Genomic DNA, 20,478 nt, shown 5'->3' with positions numbered 1-20,478 from the left:
ACCTTCCGCTCTCCGGGCGGACGCTCTACCACTAGTCTATTAGGACTGATCCATTATCGCAAGATTTAGGTATCACATGGTTTTATAAGCTACCCATACTAAACTGTCTGACAAATAAAGTTTATTTCACTTCAAGGTCAAAACTATGATATTGAAGGTAAATCAAAACACGAAGTACTTATTGGTCGCTGTTTATTTGACGAGTTATTGCTAAACAAGCTGTATGGCGTAGACAGTCGCATTATTGTACACGAAGATAACCCAAATCAAATATACCCTTTTCTAAATCCACATGTGGGAAGTAATAAACGTATTTTTGCAAGTTTGCTGTATGCCTCAGTAAAAATTGTTTTGATAATATTAATAATCTCAAAATCTGAGGGGTCGACTGAAATGCTGAAATGTCTACATGGACAAAACATCGCTTATTAAAAGTACAGGAACCAATGTAGCCATATTCATATTCATCTTTTGACTGAATTAAATGTCAAAGCGGCGTTAAGACTCACTCACTCACTCACTCACTTACTCACTCACGCACTCACTCACTCACTCACTCACTCACTCAATCACTCACTCACTCACTCACTCACTCACTCACTCACTCACCCACCCACCCACCCACGCACTCACTCACGCACTCTTTACCATACCACCCATATTACTCACTGAGACATGCAATACCTGTCGGCGTTTTATTGCGTTTGAGGTTTATTAGTCCAAACGACCCGTGAAGCGCGTTTGTCGCCATGGCTGTGTTTACAAACAACATTACTGGGGCAAGGGGTTCACCCATATTGCTTTGTTGGAGGATCTGATCGTCATGAAATAGCGCTGCCTTATTCAAGTGGGTTTGGCGTTGGGTCAGCCATACAATAACTTTGACATATCTCCAACTCCGCTTCCAATTCAATTCAGGAGGTGCCCGCTGTTAGTGTACTGTCTGTTCTAAGTACAGCCATGACGTAGTCTGACTACAGATGTCTGCATGAGGAATAACGTGATTTAGCATAGTTGTTGTAATCTGGGATAAGAAATGGACGTATTTTTACCAGCTGCCTCCCTTTTTCTTGTCCTCGTACAAGGTAAGTGACAATATAAGATTATTGTTTTAAGGTTACACTTTCTCATGATGTCATTATGGTATTCTGCTTATAAAAGAATAAAAAATACAGATAATGTAACCCGTAGTGAATTCCCTGAAATACATCGTCTAGTACACTGTTGGAGTGAACACCCTGAAATACATCGTCTAGTACATGCCTTGTAGTATCAGGCAGACAGTGTTGGAGTGAACACCCTGAAATACATCGTCTAGTACATGCCTTGTAGTATCAGACAGGCAGTGTTGGAGTGAACACCCTGAAATACATCGTCTAGTACATGCCTTGTAGTATCAGACAGACGTTGTTGGAGTGAACACCCTGAAATACATCGTCTAGTACATGCATTGAAGTATCAGACAGACGTTGTTGGAGTGAACACCCTGAAGGAATAATACCACCTGTCTGTCATCCAAGATGATGAACACTGAGTTAACTTTTTTCACGATCATTCGAAATTCTCTGTTAAACTAGTTTGAACCTGTTTCAGCCTGTCATGCTGCGGACTACTGTTACGGCTCCTACTGCTCTGGCTACTGCTGTGGGACGCTTAGCGCATCGTGCTGCTATTATTACAGGTAAGCGACCCCTCGACTCATATTGTTATGTTTTGTTTGTTTGTTGTTTAACGCCGCACTCAGCAATATTCAAGCTAAATGACGGCAGTCTGTAAATAATCGAGTCTGGACCAGACAAGCCAGTGATTGATGTCATGAGCATTGATCCACGCAATCGGGATACCACCCGATCCCGTTAGTCGCCTCTTACAACAAGCATAGTCGCCTTTTACGACAAGCATGGGTTGCTGAAGATTGATATATGTTACACACCGCCTTCTTGATAGACGGACAGTAATCATGTCACTGATTTATGATACACCCTGACTGGTGATGCACACCGACTGTGGTGATATGCATTGACTGTTATGATATACACCAACTGTGATGATATACACCGACTGTGATGATATACACTTACGGTGTTCATATCACTGATTTATTACTTGCCCGCGAAGAGATCACCCCTTAATAAATATACAGCTGTATTTTACATTGTGTAATATCACTGTGCGTGCTTATTTCCTACGGGAACAAGTTTCACGAACAAATATTGAAAACTCTCAATGTCCCGGGGTTATTCAACGATACTGCGTGTAGAGATGATAGATCACCGAGAGGGCCTAATGCTCAATCGATGAACCCAACAACCCTGTTGCTAGGCTGACGTCACATGGCATTGTTTCGCCGGTGGAACTTGCAACAAAATTACAGAAATTATGCCATAGGGTATATCGACTGTTTTCTTGCATATCAATGATCTCATATCGACTGTTTTCTTGCATATCAATGATCTCATATCGACTGTTTTCTTGCATATCAATGATCTCATATCGACTGTTTTCTTGCATATCAATGATCTCATGTCGACTGTTTTCTTGCATATCAATGATCTCATATCGATTGTTTTCTTTTGTGTCAATGATCTCATGTCGATTGTATACTTTTATATCAATGATCTCATATCGATTGTATACTTGTATATCGATGATCTCAAAACTACTGTACGTGTATATCAATGATCTCAAACCGAGTGTATACTTGTATATCAATGATCTCAAACCGAGTGTATACTTGTATATCAATGATCTCAAACCGAGTGTATACTTGTATATCAAGGATCTCAAACCGAGTGTATACTTGTATATCAATGATCTCAAACCGAGTGAATACTTGTATATCAATGATCTCAAACCGAGTGTATACTTGTATATCAATGATCTCAAACCGAGTGTATGCTTGTATATCAATGATCTCAAACCGAGTGTTTACTTGTATATCAATGATCTCAAACTGAGTGTTTACTTGTATATCAATGATCTCAAACCGAGTGTTAACTTGTATATCAATGATCTCAAACTGAGTGTATACTTGTATATCAATGATCTCAAACCGAGTGTATACTTGTATCTCAATGATCTCAAACCGAGTGAATACTTGTATATCAATGATCTCAAACCGAGTGTTTACTTGTATATCAATGATCTCAAACCGAGTGTTTACTTGTATATCAATGATCTCAAACCGAGTGTTAACTTGTATATCAATGATCTCAAACCGAGTGTATACTTGTATATCAATGATCTCAAACCGAGTGTATACTTGTATATCAATGATCTCAAACCGAGTGTATGCTTGTATATCAATGATCTCAAACCGAGTGTTTACTTGTATATCAATGATCTCAAACTGAGTGTTTACTTGTATATCAATGATCTCAAACCGAGTGTTAACTTGTATATCAATGATCTCAAACTGAGTGTATACTTGTATATCAATGATCTCAAACCGAGTGTATACTTGTATCTCAATGATCTCAAACCGAGTGAATACTTGTATATCAATGATCTCAAACCGAGTGTTTACTTGTATATCAATGATCTCAAACCGAGTGTTTACTTGTATATCAATGATCTCAAACCGAGTGTTAACTTGTATATCAATGATCTCAAACCGAGTGTATACTTGTATATCAATGATCTCAAACCGAGTGTATACTTGTATCTCAATGATCTCAAACCGAGTGAATACTTGTATATCAATGATCTCAAACCGAGTGTATACTTGTATATCAATGATCTCAAACCGAGCGTATACTTGTATATCAATGATCTCAAATAGACTGTATATTTGTATATCAATTATCTCAAACCGAGCGTGTAATTGTTTATCTATGATATCAAACCTACTGTAAGTGTATATCAATGATCTCAAAACTTGTATATCAATGATCTCAAACCGAGTGTATACTTGTATATCAATGATCTCAAATAGACTTCATATTTGTATATCAATTATCTCAAACCGAGCGTGTACTGGTTTATCTATGATGTCAAACCTACTAAACTTGTATATCAATGTTATCAAACCTATTATATTAGCATATCAATGATCACGAACCGAGCGTATACATGTATATCAATTATCTCAAACCGAGCGTATACTTGTTTATCTATGATCTCAAACCTACTAAACTTGTATATCAATGATTTCAAACCGAGCGTATACATGTATATAGATGAACTAAAACCGATTGTATACTTGTTTATCTATGATCTCAAACCGACTGTATATAACTATAGTCTGGAAGTTAATTCAAGGTACCGACGTTTACTACAATATCTGAAAAGCTATTGGACCAAAGTTGGTATGAGGTTATTTAAAAATTCATACATAACTGGATATTACATTTAAAGACAATCGGTGTATGAATACAAAATCTATCTATTTAGCTATCACTATATTTCATCAACAACCAGACCTGTTCGTCACGGATGGAACGAGCATTCATTGTAACAACCATCTTCATAATGCTACCCCTGCTTCACAGGGCCATATGACACAGTTGAACCAATAAACTCAACTCGAAAGGTTGCACGGGAATCACGCACGCACGAATACGGTGTTAGCATTAAGTTTCATGATGTCTCAGCGCAAGCATCTTTCCGCTGATGCGAAAGGTTTCGTTGTTAAAATATTTGAATACTTTAAGGCTGAAAGTGAAAGACGTTCGCCCTTCTTTGACATTTCAAAGTACATGAAAAGAACAATTCATGCGTTACAGCTTCCCAAACAAACCGTAGTTAAGATTTTGAACTCTCATAAAAACACATGCTCCCCTGCACATCCCTTAGGGGGCATCTCGAAACAGGATAGGAAATTAAAGTTAGATTCCTTTGATAAGAAAGTTGTCAGGGACGTGATTCGGAGGTTAACAGCAGAAAATGAATTTATTTCAACACGAAAACTAAAAAAAATTCTCCTTACAGAGCATGACTTAGATATTTCCAAATGGACCATTTGGAAACTTCTTTCCAAATTTGGATATCAGTACAAAAAGACGAAAGGGTCGAAACTAGCAATGTGTGAACAACCAGATATAATTCGTTTGCGTATCAATTATTTGCGCACTATTAAAAGGTAACGAGAAGAAGGCTATGAGCTTGTCTATTTGGACGAAACCTGGGTTAACGCCTGCCACACAGCGGCTTACCAATGGTCTCACCCAGATACCAGAGAGCCACAGCGCAAGATCCCCCCTGGTAAAGGGGAGCACCTGATTGTCCTCCATGCAGCCTCCCACAGAGGTTTCCTCCCTGGATGTGATCTAGTGTTCAGATCCATATCTACAGATGCCAGAGACTGCCATACCGAGATGAATAGTCAGGTTTTCACTGCGTACGTTGAGGAGCAGCTCCTCTTAGCACTGCCTGATAAATCCTTGGTGGTTATGGACAATGCTCCCTATCACAGTTGTCGAGATCCTATTAACCGTTGTCCAACCTCAAATTCCACCAAAGGTGAGATATGTCAGTGGTTGGACAACAACCGCATTGCTCGGCCCACGAAAGCCAAAAAAACTGACTACTACCAACTGTTTCTTCAGAACAACCCCCCACCCTCTTATGTGATTGACAACATGTTGAGAGAACACGGTCACGAAGTGCTTAGACCTCCTCCTTACCATTGTGACTTGAATACCATCGAACTAATCTGGGGTGATTTGAAAAATATGGTCGCACGGCAAAATAAGACCTTCAAGCTTGCCAACGTCAAGCAGATTGTCTTGAAAGGGATGGGAGAAATAACAGTTGTACGTTGGGCAAACTGTGTCCAACATGTTATCAAAGTTGAAGAAGAGTATTGGAAACAAGACTGTATCCGACCAGATACTGTCCAACCTGTTGTTCATTTAGGTGTCAGCACAGACTCCGAATCTGACCAACAATAGTGCAATACATATAACCCTGTTTCACTACGACATGTAATAGCCCGAATTACCACGGATATGAATTCTTACATATTCGTACATATTCTTAATCATTTCTTAAGAATCTTAAATATATCTTATTTGATTCCCAAACATTCTTGTAGTTCGTGGGATTCGTGAGAAATTTTTTCTAGGAATCGTCTACGAATTTCAGGTTCGTGCTTTGTAGTACATGTCGTAATCGGATCTTGTCCACTTTGTGCAATTCTTGGCTCAGAATTTGATTCTCTTTCACCCGAAACAGCACCGAAAGTCTCGAATCATATACGAAAATATTAAAATATTTTCTTCGAAACCATAAAGCAATGATTTGTCTAAATGAATAATTACGTATGATATATTGCACCTAATAACACGATGCATGAAATATAATAACGTGGCAAGGAATGATACATTCAAGTCAATAACACTGACCTGAAAAAGAATGCAAAAATAATTGGATAAATATTATTAAATAACTGCTTGAGACGCCCAACGCCCATTAGATTAACTTTCAGACTATAGTGTGGACTCAGCGAAATGCTAACCCTGGAGATATATAGGATATATACTGTATACTTATACATTATATGCTAGATATCAATAATCTCAAACAGACTGTATGGTTGCATATTAATGATTTCAAATGGGCTGTATATCAATTATCATTAACCGCCACCCAAGAGGCGTCATGTCAGAACGGTGTCGACTGTCAAATGGTTTCAACTTGATCATTGTCTTTCAGCTGGGGAAGAATCATTGGCTACTCAATAGGGGGAATCATTGGCCTCGTCATCTGTATTATCATCATCGTGTTCCTCATCAAGAGTTGCACCAAGACTGGAACACGAGGACGCGTTGTCCAACCTCAACCTCAGTCCAGTGTATTTGTTTACAGCGGTATGTGTAAAGTTTTATTATTATAATGAGATTAACATACTATTATCTATAAAATTCAATAATAATTTGATAACGTATCAGAATGCAATTTTGTCTTTTGTGTATCGCACTGTAGTAATGTTTAAGGACAGAAAACTGAAATGTGGAAAGTAACGAATACTGCTAAATATATTTTATCCAACTTAATCACAAACTCTGCACACTTGCAACTCACGTTGATGTTTTAATGTATTTCAGGGCAGTCCAGCAGCCAAGCCCTATACCCTGGGCCACAGGCAGGTGGACCCCCACCTTATTCCTCAGGGCCAGGTCCAAAATCATATCCACCCCCTGGAGGATATGCGGCATATCCCCCACCGGGAAGTAATCCGGCATATCCACCCCCAGGCGGCAATCCGGCATACCCACCCCCGGGAGGCAATCCGGCTTACCCACCCCCGGGAGGCAATCCGGCTTACCCTCCACCCCCTCCTCCCCCCTATCACCCTCCACCTGGTGGTCAAGCCCCACCCACTGGTGAAGCTCCACCTCCAGGCCCTCCCCCCTATAACATGGCTGGTTCATCTTCTGGAACTGCTCCTCCTCCTGGTCAAGCTCCTCCCCCGGGAACTGCCCCTCCGCCACCAACAGGAGGTCCAGTTAATCCTTAAACAACATCAGCAAAAGACAGGGACATATGCTTGATATCAACATGATTGATTGCATATCCACTGAAATCAACTCTGTACAAAAAGACTTTTTAAGTACAAAATGCCTGTATTGTTGTATTGCCTGACACTCAAGATATCCAAACAGTTCTGTAATATTACAAGATCATTATGTCAACAATGGTTTAAGATTATTTAAGATGTCAAGAGAACACTGAAGTCTGGAAATTAGTTTCCTATGCATATTCGGTTTTATGGAAGATGTCAAGAGAATACTGAAGTCTGGAAATTAGTTTCTTACGCATATTCGGTTTTATTAAAGATGTCAAGAGAATACTGAAGTCTGGAAATTTGTTTCCTATACATATTTGGTTTTCTAAAAAAAATTTTTATGTATGCTCTTTCAACGAAGATTTCAAAGAACGTCATACGATTCCAACTAAAAAGTTGTTTGACAAGGGTTACAACATTCAAGGCCTTAGTAAAGCTTTCAAAACGTTTTATGGTAGACATGTGGAGGGATTTCTAAATGTGACGCATCAGTCACATCAATAATGTCAGCTGCAATTCCCTATGCGACTCGTATCATATGTTCCCGTGATTTTCCAGATGAACAATTCACTTGCCTTTGAATGTGTTTGTGACGATTGCCACCGATTGGGCAGGGTACACTCACCATTTCAAGAACACCTAGTTTCATCACAATGCATATGATAGTGATTCATAAATATATGCTTATTATATAGTCGGAATCTTTAACAGATATATCTTACTTATGAATATGGAGACATATTTAAGACATAACCTTGGGAATTATCCCCTGGTGCCTAGACAGGTTTTGAACTATAAGAAATAGACTTCGTGTGTCCTCATTATGACTATGGGTGATCGGTACATGAAACATGGCGTGGAACACTGAATGTCTAGACTGTGAGGTGGCAGTGTTATCGACAGCTGAAATAAAGACCTTGATAATTATATCACAATCAGCCCTACATGTTTTACCATTTTGATATTCTGAAAAAATGTCAACCTTCATTTATTTAATATAAGTAATGTTGCTATCGAGCAACCGAGGAATGGCCATTGCATACAATCTGCGATCCCTATGTGTTTGTCAAAAAAGTGTCATGAAGAATTTGTGATGTGTTCGCTTCTTGAAATAAATCTACTTTTGTTATTCATGTTTTGTGTTTTTTTCATATCAATGCAAACATTTCAAATATTTGTACAGATACTGTAATATTCATTCCAGGAAGATAAGCAAATAATTTCATATTTGCCCTCAAATTCTGAAAGGTCATTTCATTATTAGGAGGTGGAAAGTTATGACGTCATTTCAGTAAAAAAGTCAACGATTACGAGCACTGGCGAGCTACGAGTAAATTGCACGGTTTATATACCTAATACAAGATATGATCCGGCTAGTGTCGTCGCTAAATTGTTTCGCAATTTATGTCTCCAAAGTTGCTAAAATTTGCAAATTGCCAAACCTACGTCACAGTTAGACACTTATTTACATTATCCTAGCTTATTGTTTAGATAATGATAACCACTATTGAGAAACTAGCATCGTCACTTTCCCAAAACAATGACGTCACAACTCAATACGATCAACTCAGTATACGATATGAAAATATGAATAACTCTACTGAACTCCATTCTCCACAAGGTTGACAGGAGACCTGATACCATCCTGCATTCTGCTTCTTCAAATAACCATGTATTTTGCTGCTATAGAGAGCAGTCAGGACCTATAATAAGCTATTTCTGATACTGACATGACTCTATTCTGTACTCTGCCACACAGAGTTGTCAAGCCCAAAATGTTCTGATACTGACAAAACTCTATTATTTGCTCTGCCAGAGAGCAATCAAGCCAAACACTGTGCTACGTTCTGATACTGATATGACTCTATTATTTGCTCTGCCAGAGAGCAATCAAGCCAAACACTGTGCTACGTTCTGATACTGCCATAACTCTATTACTTGCTCTGCCAGAGAGCAATCAAGCCAAACACTGTGCTACGTTCTGATACTGCCATAACTCTATTACTTGCTCCGCCAGAGAGCAATCAAGCCAAACACTGTGCTACGTTCTGATACTGATATGACTCTATTCTGTGCTCTGCCAGAGAGCAATCAAGCCAAACACTGTGCTACGTTCTGATACTGCCATAACTCTATTACTTGCTCTGCCAGAGAGCAATCAAGCCAAACACTGTGTTATTTTCTGATACTGATATAACTCTATTATTTGCTCTGCCAGAGAGCAATCAAGCCCAAAACTGTGCTACGTTCTGATACTGCCATAACTCTATTACTTGCTCTGCCAGAGAGCAATCAGGCCCTAAACTGTGTTATTTTCTGATACTGACATGACTCTATTCTGTGCTCTGCCAGAGAGCAATCAAGCCAAACACTGTGTTATTTTCTGATACTGACATGACTCTATTCTGTGCTCTGCCAGAGAGCAATCAAGCCAAACACTGTGTTATTTTCTGATACTGACATGACTCTATTCTGTGCTCTGCCAGAGAGCTGTCAGGCCCTACACACTCTACTGCTTCTGTTATGTGACCACCATGCACTATGTTGGTGTTGAAAGCTTACAAACTCTACAATATTCCGGATACCTACCAAAACCACATGCCTAATAATGCAGATAGCTGATATAAGCCTATTCTATATTGTTTGAGATATTTCATAACTCAACAACTAAATATCACCCTATAGCACGTGGCGAACGAGGGAATGTTGCTTGAATCGATTGTAAAACGAGCAACTCACTTCGAATGATATTGTTTGTCACCATGGCTGTGTTTATACACCTAGTATCAACACTATTTGAAAGTGATTCATGCTCACAATTTACTCAGAATCGGACAATGGACTGCTTTTCGTAGAAATGTCTTATGATTATGCAAAGCGTTTTTTCGCTTTTATTTACAGTCAACCTTAATTGTACGTGTATGACCCATCTGCAAAGAACCACCTCTCTATTGGTTTGAAGGGGGAGTCTTATTAAGTCACGGTGTGACATTATGTAATAATAGCTGCTGCTTCTAAAATCAAATACGTAAGGAGACGGTACACAAGCAGTGTTGTTTGTCCTGAAGAAAATCAGTGGTTAAGTACTGTCTTAAATTTAATATAAGTTGAACATGGATGTTATTTTACCGATTGTGGCCGTTTGTTTTGCCCTTATACAAGGTGAGTGACAAAGCTAGGTTATTTGTGTCCAGTAATCGCTTGCTATAGTATCAGATAGACACTGAGTGAACACTATGAAATATATCGCCCAGCACATGCCTAGTTGTAGAGTAACATATATAAACTGACACAGGGTGAACACTATGAAATATATCGCCAAGCACATGCCTAGTTGTAGAATAACATTTATATACTGCCACGATTAAACACAATGAAATAAATCGCAGAGTCTATTGCACGACAGAAACGTCAGTAACGTGTGTATGATCCACGGACATTGACCACAGCTTCAACCCTACGCCTCATACTCATTACAAGTAGTTGAATGCTTCTCTGAGGCAAACGGATCCATTTTTCATGAAGTGCGGCTTCGAGTCCAGCGAGATTTTGAACTGGGGGATCACGATGTCTGATTTTCCGGCCAAGAATGTCCCAGAGATGCTCAATCGGATTAAGATCCGGACTACAGGCCGGCCAAGGAAGAGTAGCAATAGCTTCTTGACTCAAATAAGCCAAAACTGCCCGAGATCTGTGTGGTCTAGCATTGTCGTCCATGTAAATAGGTCTTGTCTGAAGAGGACTACCACTGGACGAAGAACGACATCTTGTTATTGTTGGCCATTCAGGTTTCCACGAATTGTCACCAGCGGAAGTTTGCAGCCGAAGGAAACACAACCCCATATCATGACAGACCCCCGCCACATGCTAAGGTCTTCTGGATGTTCCTTGGTGCAAAACGAGTGTTACGTTGCCTCCAAACACGTATTCGACATCAACAGTTCGTAGCAGCATTCGACACTCGTCAGACCAATGGATCCTTCTCCAGTTGGCCAAGTTCCATCGACTACGGGTACGACACCATATCAGACGATTCCGCATGTGCCTCTCAGTCAGTTGAGGACGTTTTACTGGTCTTCTGGCGTTATAACCAGCTGCTCTGAGGCGACGCCTTACGGTCATCGTCGAGAGTCTCTGATGGGTAATTCGCTGCAGTCCTAAATCTGTTAAAATGGCAAATGGATTTCGTCTGACTATCCTGAAAAGACGTCTATCCTCTCTGTTAGAGGTCTTTCTTGGCCTACCAGACCTATGCCTGTCATTGACATCATTGTTAGGACCATGTTTGACAATGAAACGAGTGATAACACTGTGATGACGACCCATTTGTCTTGCAATGGCCCTGCATGACATGCCAGCATTTATCATGCATATCACTTGCCATCTTTTAGCGTTCGTTAACTTTCTCCTTACCATGGCTGATTTTCAACCTCTATTGGAAGGGGAATCTCACACAGGAGCAATATGGAAGTATCCTTGTGGTATCTGGACAAATTTGGGTTCATGAAACTATGGAAGCCTAATTCAGTCATACATCATCATATTTCGTATTTCTGATTCCCACACGTGAAATCAAGAGACTATGAATTTGGTGGCGCTTAATTTTTGTGCATGTGTATATATGAACTGACACAGGGTGAACACTATGAAATATATCACCTAGAGCATGGCTGGTTGTAGTATTAGCTATAAATTGACACAGGGTGAACACTATGAAATTGATCCCGTAGACACATGGTTAGTTTTAGTGTTAGATATAAATTGACACGGGGTCAACACTATGAAATATATCGCCTAGCACATACCTAGTTGTGGTGTCATATATAAACTGACGCGGAGTGCACACTATGAAATATATCACCTGGCACATTGCTGGTTGTAGAGTAACATATATGAACTGACACGAGGTGAACACTATGCCATATATCGCCTAGCACATACCTAGTTGTATCATATATAAACTGACCCGGGGTGAATACTATGAAATATATCGCCTAGCACATGCCTAGTTGTATCATATATAAACTGACACGGGGTGAACACTATGAAATATATCGCCTAGCACATTGCTGGTTGTAGTATCATATATTAACTGATACGGGGTGAGCACTATGAAATATATCGCCTACCACATGCCTAGTTGTATCATATATAAACTGACCCGAGGTGAACACTATGAAATATATCGCCTACCACATGCCTAGTTGTATCATATATAAACTGACCCGGGGTGAACACTATGAAATATATCGCCTAGCACATGCCTAGTTGTATCATATATAAACTGACCCGGGGTGAACACTATGAAATATATCGCCTAGCACATGCCTAGTTGTATCATATATAAACTGACCCGAGGTGAACACTATGAAATATATCGCCTAGCACATGCCTAGTTGTATCATATATAAACTGACACGGGGTCAACACTATGAAATATATCGCCTAGCACATTGCTGGTTGTAGTATCCTATATTAACTGATACGGGGTGAACACTATGAAATATATCGCCTAGCACATGCCTAGTTGTATCATATATAAACTGACACGGGGTCAACACTATGAAATATATCGCCTAGCACATTGCTGGTTGTAGTATCCTATATTAACTGATACGGGGTGAACACTATGAAATATATCGCCTAGCACATGCCTAGTTGTATCATATATAAACTGACACGGGGTCAACACTATGAAATATATCGCCTAGCACATGCCTAGTTGTATCATATATAAACTGACACGGGGTGAACACTATGAAATATATCGCCTAGCACATGCCTAGTTGTATCATATATAAACTGACGCGGGGTGAACACTATGAAATATATCGCCTAGCACATGCCTAGTTGTATCATATATAAACTGACCCGGGGTCAACACTATGAAATATATCGCCTACCACATGCCTAGTTGTATCATATATAAACTGACCCGAGGTGAACACTATGAAATATATCGCCTAGCACATGCCTAGTTGTATCATATATAAACTGACACGGGGTGAACACTATGAAATATATCGCCTAGCACATTGCTGGTTGTAGTATCCTATATTAACTGATACGGGGTGAACACTATGAAATATATCGCCTAGCACATGCCTAGTTGTATCATATATAAACTGACACGGGGTCAACACTATGAAATATATCGCCTAGCACATGCCTAGTTGTATCATATATAAACTGACGCGGAGTGAACACTGTGAAATATATCACCTAGCACATGCCTAGTTGTATCATATATAAACTGACCCGAGGTGAACACTATGAAATATATCGCCTAGCACATGCCTAGTTGTATCATATATAAACTGACCCGGGGTGAACACTATGAAATATATCGCCTAGCACATACCTAGTTGTATCATATATAAACTGACACGGGGTCAACACTATGAAATATATCGCCAACCACATGCCTAGTTGTATCATGTATAAACTGACGCGGAGTGAACACTATGAAATATATCGCTTGGCACATGCCTAGTTGTATCATATATAAACTGACGCGGAGTGAACACTATGAAATATATCACCTAGCACATGTCTAGTTGTATCATATATAAACTGACCCGGGGTCAACACTATGAAATATATCGCCTAGCACATGCCTAGTTGTATCATATATAAACTGACCCGGGGTCAACACTATGAAATATATCGCCTAGCACAAGCCTAGTTGTATCATATATAAACTGACGCGGGGTGAACACTATGAAATATATCGCCTACCACATGCCTAGTTGTATCATATATAAACTGACGCGGAGTGAACACTATGAAATATATCGCCTAGCACATGCCTAGTTGTATCATATATAAACTGACGCGGGGTGAACACTATGAAATATATCGCCTACCACATGCCTAGTTGTATCATATATAAACTGACGCGGGGTGAACACTATGAAATATATCGCCTAGCACATGCCTAGTTGTATCATATATAAACTGACCCGGGGTGAACACTATGAAATATATCGCCTAGCACATGCCTAGTTGTATCATATATAAACTGACCCGAGGTGAACACTATGAAATATATCGCCTAGCACATGCCTAGTTGTATCATATATAAACTGACGCGGAGTGAACACTATGAAATATATCGCCTAGCACATGCCTAGTTGTATCATATATAAACTGACACGGGGTCAACACTATGAAATATATCGCCAACCACATGCCTAGTTGTATCATGTATAAACTGACGCGGAGTGAACACTATGAAATATATCGCCTAGCACATGCCTAGTTGTATCATGTATAAACTGACACGAGTTGAACACTATGAAATACACCATGCAGTACATGATCACGACATGTTTGAACGGGTTTGAAAGTAAACTTTGTGTTTCAGCCTGTCATGCGTATGCGTACTGTTACAACAGTTACAGCTTCACCACCACCTCCTGCTATGGCTATTGCTGTGGAAGTCTGAACGCGTCGTGCTGCCCGTATTTCTTCAGGTAAGCAAATGATTGTGATGGTATACCCTGATGATGTACCCTGATAATATGCCCTGATGATATAACTCTGATGATATACCCTGACCGATTATCTTCTCTGATTGTCGATATGCACTGGTTTACGAAGAACACCTACTGTCGATATTTCTACATTGACGTACACAACATATCCCGGCTTCCGAGTTGTTTATTCCATGCTGGGTATTACGCATTGTGATTTTTAGAAAAAAATGAAAAGGCGTATGAAAAAAACTAACTGAAGAATATTTTCCCTGACGTCAGCTTATATTTGAGATAATCTTATCAATGTGTGACGTCTTGAATAACGAATGACAATTGAGAATCGCTTAAATGCAGATATCAGAAAGGTATTGCTTTATTCTCTAACGTATGGAAGAGTATTAGTGCCACAGTTTAAAATAAATACCATCTGCGTAGATGGTACTTTCCTCTCCCTAGTTGAGACTTTCACCTCCCTAGTTGATACTTTCATCTCCCTAGTTGATACGTTCATCTCCCTAGTTGATACTTTCATCTACCTAGTTGATACTTTCATCTACCTAGTTGATACTTTCATCTCTCTAGTTGATACTTTCATCTCCCTAGTTGATACTTTCATCTACCTAGTTGAAACTTTCATCTCCCTAGTTGATACTTTCATCTACCTAGTTGAAACTTTCATCTCCCTAGTTGATACTTTCATCTACCTAGTTGAAACTTTCATCTCCCTAGTTGATACTTTCATCTACCTAGTTGATACTTTCATCTACCTAGTTGATACTTTCATCTCCCTAGTTGATACTTTCATCTACCTAGTTGAAACTTTCATCTCCCTAGTTGATACTTTCATCTACCTAGTTGAAACTTTCATCTCCCTAGTTGATACTTTCATCCCCCTAGTTGATACTTTCATCCACCTAGTTGATACTTTCATCTCCTTAGTTGATACTTTCATATCCCTAGTTGATACTTTCATCCCCCTAGTTGATACTTTCATCCACCTAGTTGATACGTTCATCTCCCTAGTTGATACTTTCATCTACCTAGTTGATACTTTCATCTACCTAGTTGATACTTTCATCTCCCTAGTTGATACTTTCATCCACCTAGTTGATACTTTCATCTCCTTAGTTGATACTTTCATCTCCCTAGTTGATACTTTCATCCCCCTAGTTGATACTTTCATCCCCCTAGTTGATACTTTCATCTACCTAGTTGATACTTTCATCCACCTAGTTGATACGTTCATCTCCCTAGTTGATACTTTCATCTACCTAGTTGATACTTTCATCCCCTAGTTGATACTTTCATCTCCCTAGTTGATACTTTCATCTCCCTAGTTGATACTTTCATCTCCCTAGTTGATACTTTCATCTACCTAGTTGATACTTTCATCATCCTAGTTTATACTTTCATCTACCTAGTTGATACTTTCATCCCCCTAGTTGATACTTTCATCTCCCTAGTTGATACTTTCATCTACCTAGTTGATACTTTCATCCCCCTAGTTTATATTTTCATCTCCCTAGTTGATACTTTCATCTACCTAGTCGATACTTTCATATCCCTAGTTGAAACTGATCTCATCTACGTAGAAGATACTTTCATCTACCTAGTTGATACTTTCATCATCCTAGTTTATACTTTCATCTACCTAGTTGATACTTTCATCCCCCTAGTTGATACTTTCATCTCCCTAGTTGATACTTTCATCTACCTAGTTGATACTTTCATATCCCTAGTTGATACTGCGCTCATCTGCGTAGAAGATTCTTTCATCTAGGTATCAATATTTTCTCGAGTAATCGACACTAGTTCCGGGTCAGTTATATATAACCACTGGCTTAACTGATAATGACCGATTTGTTTGAATCTCCACCTTGACATGTCTTTTCTGAGGTATAATCTTCATTTCATTACGTCAAAGTTACTTGAGAATGACACACGCCTTGCTCTCTCACAACCGTAATAAAGAGAGTAGAGCACAAAATGTCCTCCAAACTACAATGAAATAAACACCTGAAGGTCATTATTCAAAATTTTAGCGAAATTATACATCAACCATAACATGGTTAAAGCCGGGGGAATATGTTGATCCTCATGATTTCTCCATTACGGAAATTAGGTTTAAGAGGTAAAACGTGAATATGAAAGGGTAAGAATCATTCAAACTATAAACCTATATCAAACCAATACTCGCCATCATCATATCATCATATGGAGGTACAATTCTGTAGTTTGAGTTTTTATTTTAGCGCTAATAGTTTGACACGTTGAAAAAAAACCAACATGCTCCCAAACATTTAATTAAATCAGTAATTAAGTAATCACCTTTATTAACAAAATATTAACGTTTGTATCTAACTAGGTTCGCAACTGCAAAAGACAATATCGCTCTCTGAGAAACGATACTTACGATCATTATATCACATACGGAGATGGAAGTATTATCTACGTAGATACAAACACTTTCTTCCCTAATGGGTAATATTTGATAAACAAGCTGACGCTCATACTGTTCCAGCACGGGCATCATCATTGCAATTGTAATAGGAGTGATCTTTGGCCTCGTCGTCTTGATTGTTACTATCCTGGCCATCGTCAAGACATGCTGCAAGAATGAGACAGGACGAGTGATCCACCCACAACCTCAGACCGGTGTATTCGTGGGTGGGTGAGAATTGTCATACTTTAGATTAAACGTTCCATAAAAGTTAAGTCATAATAATAGTTTGAAAATGATAAAATTGAGTGTGCGGAAAAATGACATAATGATATATCATACTGCATTGTTTGAAATATAATTATATTTCAAGGATGTAGACGTTGTTTTAAGTCTTTACTCATGGTTGGGGGCGGTCGGGTAGCCTAGTGGTTAAAGCGTTAGCTCGTCACGCCGAGGACCCGGGTTCGATTCCCGAATGGGTACAATGAAGCCCATTTCTGGTGTCCCCCGCCGTGATATTGCTGGAATATTGCTAAAAGCGGCGTAAAACCATACTCACTCACTCACTACTAATGTTGGACGACATCATTCTCGTAGAAATGTGTCCGGTTGTGACTTTGTATTTACCAGATTAGATGCTTTGGAACTAGGAAGTACCGTTGTACGTGTCACTAGCAGATGTTCCAGTTCTGTGAGAAACGCTACACACTTTGTAAATAACATTTTATGATGTATTACAGGTCAGAGCGGCTATGCCCAATATCCAATACCCGCACCAATGCCAAATATGACATATCCACCCTCGGGGGGCAATCCAGCTTACCCCCCACCCCAACCTCCATCAGGCGGACAAGCCCCACCTGCTGCTGTGTCTTCTTATCCGTATCGAGGCCCTGGTGCAGCTCCACCTCCTGGTCAAGCTCCGCCTCCAGGTCAAGCTCCGCCTCCATATCAAGCTCCGCCTCCTGGTCAAGCTCCACCCCCTGGCCAAGCTCCGCCTCCAGGTCAAGCTCCACCTCCTGGTCAAGATCCTCTCGCTGCAACTGCCCCTCCCTCTGCGGGAGGTCCTGTTAAACCACATGCAGCACCTGCTGGGAACGCTTGACAAGCGTGGCATCCTCCTGACGACATCATCGTTGATGCTTCTCCATGCGAGATGCTATCTTCAATAGGATGCCATCGATATCAACATTGTAGTTAGAAAATCGAGACATACGTTTAGTTAGTACACATATTATCAATACACGAAAACCTAATCCCATGACTTTACAATTACATGTCCATACACACGTTGTACATATTATTCATCGGGAAATTCTGTGTTGTGTTGACCGCCGCCGTGGTCTAGTGGCAGAGCGTCCGCCCGGAGAATAAAAGATCAGGGCCGCGTCATACCAAAAGACATAAAAAGGTGGTACTTGTTATTACCCTGTCAGACGTTTGATTTATCCTTTAAGGCGCTCGGCATTAAGGGGCTAAAACAAGGACTGGTCGGCTTGGAGTCAGAATATACTGTGTCTGAGTGGGGTATTCATGTTAAACTGCGGCATGGTATCTCAGTTGGCTGGCACTATAAATCGGCATCAGTCTGGACTAGTACAAGCAGCCACACATACACACGTGCATGCACGTCACTATGTAGGTGTCAAAATCTTGGACGCGGCGTTAAACCCCATTTCTCCTCACCGCTATGTTTTGTTATTTGTTTAGCCCTAGGGTTATCATGTGTTATCCGGGCTAACATGGCACCTGGTACAATAGCTGAAATTAACGAGATTTTCTCTGTGTCGCTATTCCTTAAATGATACGACAGCGATATTAACCTGATTGACCTATTAATTTACCTCATGATTTACAAAACAGAAATTCCAAAGATTCCGCAATTGTGTCCAACAACTCTCGTTCAAAGAGATATATATCACCCAGGTCAATTTTCAGGAAATAATATTGTATGCGAACATATTGTATGGGAAAGTTTTAAAAAAAACATGTTGATATTAGTGTACAAATCACAAAAACACAAAATGGATGAGTAAACTGCCGGGCAAAGGAAAGAAAACCTCCATGTTTAATGATGGCTAAATATGAACCAAACAAGAAATGGTTATTCTATGACGACCGCCTCCGTGGCCTAGTGGTAGAGCGTCCGCCCGTAGAGGGGAAGGTCCGGGGTTCGATCCCCAGCCGCGTCATACTAAAAGACGTTAAAAGGTGGTACTTGTTGTTACCCTGTCTGGCCATCGGCATTTAGGGGCTAAAACAAGGACTGGTCGGCTCGGAGTCAGTATGCTGTGTCTGAGTGGGGTATTCGTGTTAAACTGCGGCATGGTATCTCAATGGGCTAGCACTATAAATCGGCATCAGTCCGGACTAGTACAAGCAACCACACACACAAACACGTGCATGCACCTCGCTATATAAGTGCAATACTCTTGGACGCGAAGTTAAACCAAATTTCACCTCACCTCACCTTATTCTATGATGATGCATTTGATACCGGTTTCCTGGTTAAGTGTATTCATTATTTTGCCCGGCAGTTTGATTTCTGCCATTTTCTTTTTTTTTTTGGGGGGGGGGGGGGGGGGGGGGGGGGGGGTGTTAACTCTGCTCTGGTGATGGGTTAATTAATCGGAGTAATATTGCTACACCAGAATGCGTTCGTGAATGTTGCTTTACGCCGCTTCTAACAATATTCGAGCAATATCACGGCGAGGGGGTGTAATTATAACTGTTGCTATTATGTACCCGCTGTGTCTTTGAATAAATCTGCTTTTTGTATTAATAATGTCTCATTTCTGTGATATGTATACAATTTTTAACACAAATCATGAGCATACATGAAATGTTTGTCACATGTTGTCTGACTGATTTCTTTCAATCAAACTGATGATTCCAATCTTAATAAAAATAGTCATCCAGCCTTACTATAAGAATGGCGGACCTTAAGTGTCACCTAGCCTAATAGTCATCCAGCCTTACTATAAGAATGGCGGACCTTAAGTGTCACGTGGCCTACTAGTCATCCAGCCTTACTATAAGAATGGCGGACC

At 40.0% G+C, this 20,478-nt stretch overlaps 2 protein-coding genes across 3 annotated transcripts; both read left to right on the top strand.

Moving 5' to 3' along the window:
• Positions 1–839: 839 nt before the first annotated feature.
• Positions 840–8,636, top strand: LOC139449647 (acidic proline-rich protein PRP25-like). Its single transcript, XM_071231125.1, has 4 exons — positions 840–1,085; positions 1,594–1,681; positions 6,655–6,809; positions 7,047–8,636. Exons 1-4 carry the CDS (start codon positions 1,037–1,039, stop codon positions 7,457–7,459), a joined length of 705 nt encoding a protein of 234 aa, XP_071087226.1. The 5' UTR covers positions 840–1,036; the 3' UTR covers positions 7,460–8,636.
• A 1,867-nt stretch (positions 8,637–10,503) lies between these two features.
• On the top strand, positions 10,504–19,982 carry LOC139450054 (uncharacterized). Of its 2 annotated transcripts, none has more exons than XM_071231686.1 (4): positions 10,504–10,669; positions 14,874–14,982; positions 17,507–17,652; positions 18,169–19,982. In XM_071231686.1, the coding sequence occupies exons 1-4, from the start codon at positions 10,621–10,623 to the stop codon at positions 18,531–18,533; spliced, it is 669 nt and encodes a 222-aa protein (XP_071087787.1). In that variant the 5' UTR covers positions 10,504–10,620; the 3' UTR covers positions 18,534–19,982. The 2 variants fall into 2 exon arrangements, with proteins under 2 accessions (XP_071087787.1, XP_071087788.1); XM_071231687.1 differs by lacking the exon at positions 10,504–10,669 and adding an exon at positions 11,467–11,519.
• The last annotated feature ends 496 nt before the right edge of the window (positions 19,983–20,478 follow it).

The sequence above is a fragment of the Haliotis cracherodii genome, unplaced genomic scaffold (assembly GCF_022045235.1).
Source record: "Haliotis cracherodii isolate W230 unplaced genomic scaffold, xgHalCrac1.p SCAF_8, whole genome shotgun sequence".
Taxonomy (NCBI): Eukaryota; Metazoa; Mollusca; class Gastropoda; order Lepetellida; family Haliotidae; genus Haliotis; species Haliotis cracherodii.
The sequence above is the reverse complement of the archived record's forward strand: the minus strand, read 5'-3'. Positions and strand labels throughout refer to the sequence as shown.